The following is a 12,859-nucleotide window of genomic DNA, read 5'->3' as shown; positions in this document are numbered from 1 at the left end:
AGGATAATGCACAGATGTGAGAGAGTTTTTTGAGGTTTTTTTTTTTTGGGGGGGGGACCGGGGTGGGGTGGTGAGGGCTGTGGAGGCAGGTGGGAGGATGGGAGCAGAGCGCACTCCTGAGCCCCGCACCCCAAAACTCTGCACGCAACCCCACACTCCATGCGCAGCGCACTCCTGAGCCCCGCACCCCAAAACTCTGCACGCAACCCCGCACTCCATGCGCAGCGCACTCCTGAGCCCCGCACCCCAAAACTCTGCACGCAACCCCGCACTCCATGCGCAGCGCACTCCTGAGCCCCGCACCCCAAAACTCTGCACGCAACCCCGCACTCCATGCGCAGCGCACTCCTGAGCCCCGCACCCCAATACTCTGCACGCAACCCCGCACTCCATGCGCAGCGCACTCCTGAGCCCCGCACCCCAAAACTCTGCACGCAACCCCGCACTCCATGCGCAGCGCACTCCGTACCAAGCGCACACCAAAACTACAGGTACCACCGGCCCCTTGAAGGCAACTATCCTGCTGATTCGGTCCCCGATTAATTTGAGTTTGACACCCCTGTACTTGATGATGGCTCCAGTTCCTACAGAGCAGTTTTTATTATTCATTTTTACTGCGGATTTCAAAATAACCGGTGGTCCCGAGATGAGCGATTTCTGCAACAGAAGGGACATTTAACCCCTTCATGATGAATGGAAAAAAAATCCTAACGCCTGAATACAGTTTTGCAACTATGACAGGTGGTAGTAAAACCATACATATCATAACTACTTTGTGAATTCAGGTGAATTATTATACCACATTTCTCGCCCCCCCCCCCCCCCCCGAGACAAACTAAGCTTTTATTTGGTGATAAATAGTAATGGATATCGCCTTTGTTTTTTAATTACGACTATCAAAAGGTAAACTGGCACAAAATGTAAAAAAAATAAACTTTAAAAAAAAAAAATTTAGCTGTATATTTCTTGCTAGATCTACAAATCAAAGAACAACCCAAAAAAAAATGTGGATGTCATTTGCGGTTTGTACCAATAGTAGGTCCCAGAAAGAAAAAGATTATGCAGATTTGGCATATATACCTTCCTAAAATACATGGATATAAACAAAAAAAAAAAAAAAAAAAAAAAACCTAGATCAAACCCTGATTTCGTTTTTATTTATTTTTACACAATTTATTTATAATTTTCCCCTCTAGCAAGGAGAAAAAGATACAAATTAGGGCTGCAACTAACGATTATTTTCATAATCGATTAATCGACGCAATAATCGGCCAACTAATCGACTAATCGGATAAAAACCTAAAAAAAAAAAAAAAGTGTATAATTTAGTTAATATTCTTGAATATCTATATGTAGTGGTAAATATAACTATCCAGCTATATAGTTGGATATTTAATCCACTCTGAAACAGATATATGTATTATTAGAGGTTTAAATGTGGTACATATCAGACTCCGAGATCAATATTTTTAAAAGACCTAAAACACTGTTTTGCAAATTTTCAGACCGGATTTGTATATAATCATGATAGACTCCCTTATTAATAGGCAGGTAGTTTGATACAAGCTCCCTGTGCCTGCCGTCACTTATGCTGGTAATACACAAACTACATTTTTTTTTAGAAAATTTTTAAAAACATTCATCCGATTTTTCTAACCATTAGTGTATATTGGTGTCCGGTGTCAACCACAGTGGCAGGAAAATTTGAAGGAGCAGAATAGAAAACTTCTCGATCAAACAAATCTTCAAATAGTGTATGTGGTTTTTGCTCAGAAGTTTTATTCATTTTAAAATTTATTGTTAAAAGCAAGTGGAATTTTCAAACAAAACTCCTCCATTCAACAAATATACAAATCATTTTTGAACAAATATAGATGCAAATATTTTTGTCCAAAAATCCAATACATGTATGGGCAGCAGAAGACCTTTAGTAGCAGCAGCATGCTTTTTTTTTTTTCATGTGTATGTATATAAAAAAAATATGGCCAGAAGTCGGATATGCTGGATATTTTAACTGGGAGTCAGACATGAAGCTATATGAAGGGTGGAGGGGGGAAAATAACATTTATATATTAAAGTAGTACTAAAAGCTGAGACTTTTTTTTTTTTTTCCATGGATATAATAATTTTAAATACAGTATAATGCACAATACTAACAAACTTTTACTTTAAATGTAATTTTAATGCCTTATATCACCTCTAGTCTATCGGCCCCCACCTTCTCTGGGTTCAGATGCTGATCTTCCCAGCACAGAGCCCTTACAGTGATTGTAAACGTTGGATTCTTTTCTTTTTAACAACAATCTTGTAATACTTATCCTCTCTGTGTAATGATTTTTCACAGAGCAGCACTTATTCTCCTCTTCTGCGCCCCCCCCCCCCCCCCATGGCACTTCCAGCCCCTTCTGCCTTCAAAGTGCCCCTATAGGAAGCAGCAAAGTATAGTACTGTATAGAGTGTCCCTATAGCAAGGTTAAAAAACCTCTGCCTTTAGAATCACTTGGTTCTTTCTCTTGCCCAGGACTACATTTCCCATGAGGCATTGCTCCTCACACATTCACAAGTTCTGTCATCTACTGACATGTATGGATGGTTTACTGAGCTGTATGTGTGTTCCACTGTATTTTCTGATATGTAAACAAATAATGCATTCTGTATGAAGGACAACTAATCAGCTGACGATTAATCGATTACGAAAATAGTTGACAACTATTTTCATAATCGATTAGTTGACGATTATAATCGATTAATCGATTAGTTGTTTCAGCCCTAATACAAATGTATCTTTTTCTTCATTCAAAAGAAAAAAAAAAAAAACAGGGCCCATAGAGCAACTGATCACGGTGATAGCCAATTACAGGCTATAACAGTGATCAGTGGAAAAAAGGGGTGCATAAACTGCGCTAACCAATCAAGTGTATAAGCTGCTGACACAAACAACTGACAAAAAGGTTGATGCAACGCAAAATAAAATAAAAGTGCAGCGCTAATGGGTAAGGAACTGCAACAGTTCTCAATACAAACAAATAATATATATGTCATTTTATTTGTTTGTATCGAGAACTGTTGCAGTTCCTTACCCATTAGCGCTGCACTTTTATAAAATATCACAGTGATCAGATATCGGTCTTCCCAGTTCCTGATCATTATAAGGAGACGGGGAGCTAGGAGAGAACTGTGCAGTGCTCTCTCAACACACATAGTACCACATACGGGGGGGGGGCAGGGATAAAGACCCATCTACATGGGGCAGCATACAGTACTGTGCAAAAGTTTTAGGCAGCTGTGAAGAAATGCTATAAAGTAAGAATACCTTTATAATAATATATACATTATACACTGCTCAAAATTAAAGGAACACTTTGAAAACACATCAGAACTGAATGGGGAAAAATCTCATGCTGGGTATCTATACTGGTATGGACTCGGTAATGTGTTAGGATCTATACTGGTATGGACTGGGTAATGTGTTAAGATCTATACTGGTATGGACTGGGTAATGTGTTAGGATCTATACTGGTATGGACTGGGTAATGTGCTAGGATCTATACTGGTATGGACTGGGTAATGTGTTAAGATCTATACTGGTATGAACTGGGTAATGTGCTAGGCTCTATACTGGTATGGACTGGGTAATGTGCTAGGATCTATACTGGTATGGGCTGGGTAATATGTTAGGATCTATACTGGTATGGACTGGGTAATGTGCTAGGATCTATACTGGTATGAACTGGGTAATGTGCTAGGATCTATACTGGTATGGACTGGGTAATGTGCTAGGATCTATACTGGTATGGGCTGGGTAATATGTTAGGATCTATACTGGTATGGACTGGGTAATGTGCTAGGATCTATACTGGTATGGGCTGGGTAATGTGTTAGGATCTATACTGGTATGGGCTGGGTAAAGTGTTAGGATCTATACTGGTATGGACTGGGTAATGCGTTAGGATCTATACTGGTATGGACTGGGTAATGTGCTAGGATCTATACTGGTATGGACTGGGTAATGTGCTAGGATCTATACTGGTATGGACTGGGTAATGCGTTAGGATCTATACTGGTATGGACTGGGTAATGTGCTAGGATCTATACTGGTATGGAGTGGGTAATGTGCTAGGATCTATACTGGTATGGACTGGGTAATGTGTTAGGATCTATACTGGTATGGACTGGGTAATGTGTTAGGAAGGAAAGGGTACCACGTGGTTTAATGGAAATGATTTATGCATTTCTTTAAATCCTACCCAAAAATACAGCGACCCTGACCTTTGACCCCAACTTTGACCTAGATCGAACCCTAATCTAGCTATTTTATCTTTATTTTTGATTCATTTATTTTTAACACACATTTTGTTTACAATGTTCTTCTCAAGCAAAGAGAAAAAGATACAATGTATTCTAAAACATATCCTGTATGTATACAAAGTATCTTTATCTCCATTAAAACAAAACACAGGGGCGGGCTGTACAATAACGGATCACTGTGATAGCCAATCAAAAGCTATTGTATAGTGTCAGACACTGTGGACAATGTTACAGGAGAGCGTCAGACACTGTGGACATGATGTAACAGATATGGTAGGAGTGGTGACAGCCTACAAGAGACTGTGGACATGCTACAGGTGTGGTTGGAGACTGCTAGAGATCACAACCATTACGGTCTCCGTATAAGTCTGGTGGGATTCCTTCTACTTCCGGTCTCAGTGACACACAGGAAAGCAGAGGTGAGAAGTCCCCTCTCGGTCTGTCACACACAGGGGACACTATACGTCAGTCACCCGATCCATGGTTTCCAGGACAAGTGCACTCCCGGGGGTTGCCCCTGGTAACCAGGCCCAGTTAGCAGTTATGCCAGGACAAAGCATGCCGGGAGTTCCAGCTGCCCAGTGATGGAAGCACATGATTGGCCGGAGCTGTGTGTATCCCGGGAGCGCCCAGCTGAGTGTCACCCGTCTCCCCCCGCCCGCCGTCACATGACGCCTCACCCACCTGCGGCTGCACCGTGCTGCTGAGCGAGAACATGGCGTCCGCACACCGGGGGAAAGTTCCGCCCGGATCACCGATCTCCGCACCAGGTTTTAGCACCACTTCCCGGCGTGATGTAACAAAGGTGACCCGGATAACCCGACTCCCAGGAACTTCCGGGGTACGGACGTCACGTCCGCCTCATCAAACATGGCGGCAGGGGTTTCACGTTTGCCAGGGATTGGTCATATTGCCGTGCCGTAGGCATTGCAAAGTCCAGTAGGATGTTTTAATAAATAAAAGTGTAAAAGACTGAGTTATTATATACCATGGAGCATAGCTCCCAACATTCGCCATATACCATGGAGCATAGCTCCCAACATTCTCCATATACCATGGAGCATAGCTCCCAACATTCACCATATACCATGGAGCATAGCCCCCAACATTCACCATATACCATGGAGCATAGCCCCCAACATTCGCCATATACCATGGAGCATAGCTCCCAACATTCGCCATATACCATGGAGCATAGCTCCCAACATTCACCATATACCATGGAGCATAGCCCCCAACATTCGCCATATACCATGGAGCATAGCTCCCAACATTCGCCATATACCATGGAGCATAGCTCCCAACATTCTCCATATACCATGGAGCATAGCTCCCAACATTCTCCATATACCATGGAGCATAGCTCCCAACATTCGCCATATACCATGGAGCATAGCTCCCAACATTCTCCATATACCATGGAGCATAGCTCCCAACATTCTCCATATACCATGGAGCATAGCTCCCAACATTCGCCATATACCATGGAGCATAGCTCCCAACATTCTCCATATACCATGGAGCATAGCTCCCAACATTCGCCATATACCATGGAGCATAGCTCCCAACATTCGCCATATACCATGGAGCATAGCTCCCAACATTCTCCATATACCATTGTTTTTGTCTGTAGGCGGAGTCTTATGTTATTTAGGGGCGGGGCATTCATTTGTAGGTTTGGCCCATATGGACATGGTACAGGAGACAGTCAGAGAGTGTGCAGACATGATACAGGAGACAGTCAGATAGTGTGGGGACGTGGTACAGGAGATGGTCAGATAGTTGCAGACATGGTACAAGAGACAGTCAGAGAGTGTGCGGACATGGTACAGGAGATGGTCAGATAGTTGCAGACATGGTACAAGAGACAGTCAGAGAGTGTGCGGACATGGTACAGGAGACAGTCAGAGAGTGTGCGGACATGGTACAGGAGACGGTCAGATAGTGTGCGGGCATGGTACAGGAGACGGTCAGATAGTGTGCGGACCTGGTACAGGAGACAGTCAGATAGTGTGCGGACATGGTACAGGAGACAGTCAGATAGTGTGCGGACATGGTACAGGAGACAGTCAGATAGTGTGCGGACATGGTACAGGAGACAGTCAGATAGTGTGCGGACATGGTACAGGAGACAGTCAGATAGTGTGCGGACATGGTACAGGAGACAGTCAGAGAGTGTGCGGACATGGTACAGGAGATGGTCAGATAGTGTGCGGACATGGTACAGGAGACGGTCAGAGAGTGTGCGGACATGGTACAGGAGACAGTCAGAGAGTGTGCGGACATGGTACAGGAGACAGTCAGATAGTGTGCGGACATGGTACAGGAGACAGTCAGATAGTGTGCGGACATGGTACAGGAGACAGTCAGATAGTGTGCGGACATGGTACAGGAGACAGTCAGATAGTGTGCGGACATGGTACAGGAGACAGTCAGATAGTGTGCGGACATGGTACAGGAGACAGTCAGAGAGTGTGCGGACATGGTACAGGAGACAGTCAGAGAGTGTGCAGACATGGTACAGGAGACAGTCAGATAGTGTGCAGACATGGTACAGGAGACAGTCAGAGAGTGTGCGGACATGGTACAGGAGACAGTCAGTCAGATAGTGTGCGGACATGGTACAGGAGATGGTCAGAGAGGGTGCGGACATGGTACAGCAGACAGTCAGAGAGTGTGCGGACATGGTACAGGAGACGGTCAGAGAGTGTGCAGACATGGTACAGGAGACAGTCAGATAGTGTGCGGGCATGGTACAGCAGACAGTCAGAGAGTGTGTGGACATGGTATAGGAGATGGTCAGATAGTTGCAGACATGGTACAGACATGGTACAGGAGACAGTCAGAGAGTGTGCGGACATGGTACAGGAGACAGCCAGAGGCTGTGTGGACATGGTACAGGAGACAGTCAGAGAGTGTGCGGGCATGGTACAGGAGATGGTCAGATAGTGTGCGGATATGATACAGGAGACAGTCAGATAGTGTGCAGACATGGTACAGGAGACAGTCAGAGAGTGTGCGGACATGGTACAGGAGACAGTCAGAGAGTGTGCGGACATGGTACAGGAGACAGTCAGAGAGTGTGCAGACATGGTACAGGAGACAGTCAGATAGTGTGCGGACATGGTACAGGAGACTGTTAGATAGTGTGCGGACATGGTACAAGAGACAGTTAGATAGTGTGCGGACCTGGTACAGGAGACAGTCAGAGAGTGTGCGGACATGGTACAGGAGACAGTCAGAGAGTGTGCGGACATGGTACAGGAGACAGTCAGAGAGTGTGCGGACATGGTACAGGAGACAGTCAGAGAGTGTGCAGACATGGTACAGGAGACAGTCAGATAGTGTGCGGACATGGTACAGGAGACAGTTAGATAGTGTGCGGACATGGTACAAGAGACAGTTAGATAGTGTGCGGACCTGGTACAAGAGACAGTTAGATAGTGTGCGGACCTGGTACAGGAGACAGTCAGAGAGTGTGCGGACATGGTACAGGAGACAGTCAGAGAGTGTGCGGACATGGTACAGGAGACGGTCAGATAGTGTGCGGGCATGGTACAGGAGATGGTCAGATAGTGTGCGGATATGATACAGGAGACAGTCAGAGAGTGTGCGGACATGGTACAGGAGACAGTCAGAGAGTGTGCAGACATGGTACAGGAGACAGTCAGATAGTGTGCGGACATGGTACAGGAGACAGTCAGATAGTGTGCGGACATGGTACAAGAGATGGTAAGATAGTGTGCGGACATGGTACAGGAGACGGTCAGATAGTGTGCGGACATGGTACAGCAGACAGTCAGAGAGTGTGCGGACATGGTACAGGAGACAGTCAGAGAGTGTGCAGACATGGTACAGGGGATGGTCAGATAGTGTGCGGACATGGTACAGGAGACAGTCAGATAGTGTGCAGACATGGTACAGGAGACAGTCAGAGAGTGTGCAGACATGGTACAGGGGATGGTCAGATAGTGTGCGGACATGGTACAGGAGACAGTCAGATAGTGTGCAGACATGGTACAGTAGACAGTCAGATAGTGTGCGGACATGGTACAGGAGACGGTCAGATAGTGTGCAGACATGGTACAGCAGACAGTCAGAGAGTGTGCGGACATGGTACAGGAGACGGTCAGAGAGTGTGCAGACATGGTACAGGAGACAGTCAGATAGTGTGCGGGCATGGTACAGCAGACAGTCAGAGAGTGTGTGGACATGGTATAGGAGATGGTCAGATAGTTGCAGACATGGTACAGACATGGTACAGGAGACAGTCAGAGAGTGTGCGGACATGGTACAGGAGACAGCCAGAGGCTGTGTGGACATGGTACAGGAGACAGTCAGAGAGTGTGCGGGCATGGTACAGGAGATGGTCAGATAGTGTGCGGATATGATACAGGAGACAGTCAGATAGTGTGCAGACATGGTACAGGAGACAGTCAGAGAGTGTGCGGACATGGTACAGGAGACAGTCAGAGAGTGTGCGGACATGGTACAGGAGACAGTCAGAGAGTGTGCAGACATGGTACAGGAGACAGTCAGATAGTGTGCGGACATGGTACAGGAGACAGTTAGATAGTGTGCGGACATGGTACAAGAGACAGTTAGATAGTGTGCGGACCTGGTACAGGAGACAGTCAGAGAGTGTGCAGACATGGTACAGGAGACAGTCAGAGAGTGTGCGGACATGGTACAGGAGACGGTCAGATAGTGTGCGGGCATGGTACAGGAGATGGTCAGATAGTGTGCGGATATGATACAGGAGACAGTCAGATAGTGTGCGGACATGGTACAGGAGACAGTCAGAGAGTGTGCGGACATGGTACAGGAGACAGTCAGAGAGTGTGCAGACATGGTACAGGAGACAGTCAGATAGTGTGCGGACATGGTACAGGAGACAGTCAGATAGTGTGCGGACATGGTACAAGAGATGGTAAGATAGTGTGCGGACATGGTACAGGAGACGGTCAGATAGTGTGCGGACATGGTACAGCAGACAGTCAGAGAGTGTGCAGACATGGTACAGGGGATGGTCAGATAGTGTGCGGACATGGTACAGGAGACAGTCAGATAGTGTGCAGACATGGTACAGGAGATGGTCAGATAGTGTGCGGACATGGTACAGTAGACAGTCAGATAGTGTGCGGACATGGTACAGGAGACGGTCAGATAGTGTGCAGACATGGTACAGCAGACAGTCAGAGAGTGTGCGGACATGGTACAGGAGACAGTCAGAGAGTGTGCGAACATGATACAGAAGACAGTCAGAGAGTGTGCGGACATGGTACAGGAGACAGTCAGAGAGTGTGCGGACATGGTACAGGAGACAGTCAGAGAGTGTGCGGACATGGTACAGGAGACAGTCAGATAGTGTGCGGACATGGTACAGGAGACAGTCAGATAGTGTGCGGACATGGTACAAGAGATGGTAAGATAGTGTGCGGACATGGTACAGGAGACGGTCAGATTGTGTGCGGACATGGTACAGCAGACAGTCAGAGAGTGTGCGGACATGGTACAGGAGACAGTCAGAGAGTGTGCAGACATGGTACAGGGGATGGTCAGATAGTGTGCGGACATGGTACAGGAGACAGTCAGATAGTGTGCAGACATGGTACAGGAGACAGTCAGATAGTGTGCGGACATGGTACAGTAGACAGTCAGATAGTGTGCGGACATGGTACAGGAGACGGTCAGATAGTGTGCAGACATGGTACAGCAGACAGTCAGAGAGTGTGCGGACATGGGACAGGAGACAGTCAGAGAGTGTGCGGACATGGTACAGGAGACAGTCAGAGAGTGTGCGGACATGGTACAGGAGATGGTCAGATAGTGTGCGGACATGGTACAGGAGGCGGTCAGATAGTGTGCGGACATGGTACAGGAGACAGTCAGAGAGTGTGAGGACATGGTACAGGAGACAGTCAGAGAGTGTGCGGACATGATACAGGAGAGGTTTAGAGAGTGTGCGGACATGACACAGGAGATAGTCAGAGAGAGTGAAGACATGATACGGTAAGAAAGTGTGCAAACGTGATACAGGAGACTGTCAGAGAGGGTGCGGACATGGTGCAAGAGATGGTCAGAGAGGGTGCGGACATGATACAGGAGACTGTCAGAGAGGGTGCGGACATGGTACAGGAGATGGTCAGAGAGGGTGCGGACATGATACAGGAGACTGTCAGAGAGGGTGCGGACATGCTGCAAGAGATGGTCAGAGAGGGTGCGCACATGGTGCAAGAGATGGTCAGAGAGGGTGCAGACACGCTACAGGACTTGATGTGTACCTCCAACCCAAACACAGCTCTGTACCCCCCCAACACACAGAACATCCAGCAGATCACCCCACGGCCACTCACCTGCAACTGTGGTGCCTGCAGCACCTCCCCTGCACCTCTGGCAATTGTGAATGGCTCTAAGAATTGAGAGGAGGGTGGCAGACGGCAGCTCTGTGGGGCCTGCGGGATCTCCCTCTGGCTAGCAAGTGTCTTCCCTGTGTACAGTGGAGGGACCTCTGACCCAGCCAGCTAATCAGCTTCAGTGTACAAGTGAATTGCTTTGCTTGTACACTGGAGAGAGAAGCCGATTAGCTGCTGGGGTCAGAGGCCTCTTCCTTCCCTATTCTGTACACAGGGAAGGAAATCCCACGGCCATATTTTCACAGCTGAAAGCTTCGGCCGTCCCCGTGATCTGATGGGTCACCCACAGAACACCGTGACAAAGCCAATTTCCCATGATTTTTCCCGGGACCTAGACATAGATCTGAAAATCGTGATTGTCCCAAGAAAATCGGGACTGTTGGCAGGTATGCTTGGATGAGAGGAGTGACTATCTATAAGGAAAGGAGCGCACACTTCACAACACAACGTCTAGTACAAGATTTGTGGTAGAGGGAACACCCCAGCCACACTTCAGCTTACATCTAGGGTTGCCACTCTTTCTTCAAACCAAACCTGATAACTTTAGCGGCTCACTGTAAATGTATTTTGTTTTGGTATACACCATAGGATTGTAACAGACCTGGGACACCTTTGGACACTCCAAAGAGAATAGTAATGTGGCGCACAAGTGCCCCTGTTCTGCTGAAACCTCCAACTTGCCAAAATCTCCATCCATGTCACTTCCGGTGACTCTACAGCAGCAATAATTGGAGCTTTCGACGAGTTGCTGTTTTCACAGAACACCATCAGCCTATACACTCCAGTACATGACGAGTACAGTGTTTTCACAGAACACCAGGTAAGTAGGAAAACAGTTGTCACCGCCTTTGAGGCGGCCATGTTAGGCTGCCGGTGTTCTGTGAAAGCAGCAACTCATCAAAATCTCCAATTATTGCTGCCGTAGAGTCACAAGAAGTGACGTGGTTGGAGATTTTGTCGAGTTGGAGTTTTCAGCAGAACACCCTCTCACCCTCCTGAAGGGAAGAGAACTCTTAAGGCGTCAACATAACAAGACATTTTGTACAATTTTGGTTTGGGAGTGGCCAACATAACTACGTACCAGTGCACAAAGCAAGGTCCATAAAGAAATAAATGAGTGAGTTTGGTGTGGAGGAACTTGACTGTCCTGACCTCAATCCGATAGAACACCTTTGGGATGAATTCTAGCGGAAAGAGCCCCCTGGTGCTATTAAGAGCCCCCTGGTGCTATGAGGCAATACCAACATCTATTAAAAAACATCCCATCATAGGAAATACAGTTAAAATATGCGCAAAGTACTTGAACAGACTGGACTAAGAAAAAAAACTCTCTATTACGTCCAGTGCTGGGAAATCCCCATTTTGTTACGGGATACCAAGATAAAAAGTTAAAAAATTTTCTAAAGATGGCAATTTTTCAGGTATCAGATTTTCTATCAGAGGCAAGATGGGTGGCGGTAGATGAATTAATGGATACCTCAGGTCCCTTCTGTCTAGACCCATGGAGGGCATTTCAACTGCACCATTTTCTAGGAACATTACAACTTCCCATGCAAGAAGATCAAGAGCTAACAACCTATGAAAAATTATGTACACAAAACCGACCAGTGGACCATGTAATATCTAAATTATACTTCTTGCTAAAAACAACAGGAGAATGTGGCCAACTGCCATTCCTGAGGGAATGGGAAAGAGAAATGGGTATTACCCTTTCTCTGCAATGGGAAAACCGAATAATTAAATCAATATTTTCAACTTCAATTTGCACTAAAATACAATAATTGAATTATAAAATATTGACTAGATGGTACTATACCCCAGCAAGAGTGAATAAAGTCTCTGCAGCAAACACTGATCGGTGTTGGAGGTGTGGAACAGAAAGGGGGACAATGTTCCATATTTTTTGGTCATGCTCTAAGCTGGGAGCAGATCTGGAATACGATTCAGAGAATTATGAAATATCAAATTCCTAAAGAACCGGCCCTTTTTTCTGTTGCATGCCTCCAGTACACCAATCCAAAATTATAAACAATCTATCATCCCACATCTGATAAATGCAGCTAAAATATGTATTCCTCTCAAGTGGAAAGACATATATCCGCCCAAGATAAATTTATGGATAAAAAAGGTTGAAT

General features: G+C 46.2%; 1 protein-coding gene across 1 annotated transcript in view; it reads right to left on the bottom strand.

Annotated features, from left to right (window-relative positions):
• The window catches only part of YME1L1 (YME1 like 1 ATPase), a 64,384-nt gene extending 59,237 nt beyond the window's left edge, over positions 1–5,147 (bottom strand). The window contains exon 1 of the mRNA XM_082257794.1: positions 4,993–5,147. Coding sequence (XP_082113920.1) covers positions 4,993–5,025 — 33 coding nt within the window. The 5' untranslated portion in view covers positions 5,026–5,147. The remainder of the gene's footprint in view (positions 1–4,992) is intronic.
• Between the last annotated feature and the right edge of the window lie 7,712 nt (positions 5,148–12,859).

The sequence above is a fragment of the Pelophylax lessonae genome (assembly GCF_965119305.1).
Source record: "Pelophylax lessonae genome assembly, chromosome: 5".
Lineage (NCBI taxonomy): Eukaryota > Metazoa > Chordata > Amphibia > Anura > Ranidae > Pelophylax > Pelophylax lessonae.
This window is presented reverse-complemented; position numbering and strand designations above follow the sequence as displayed.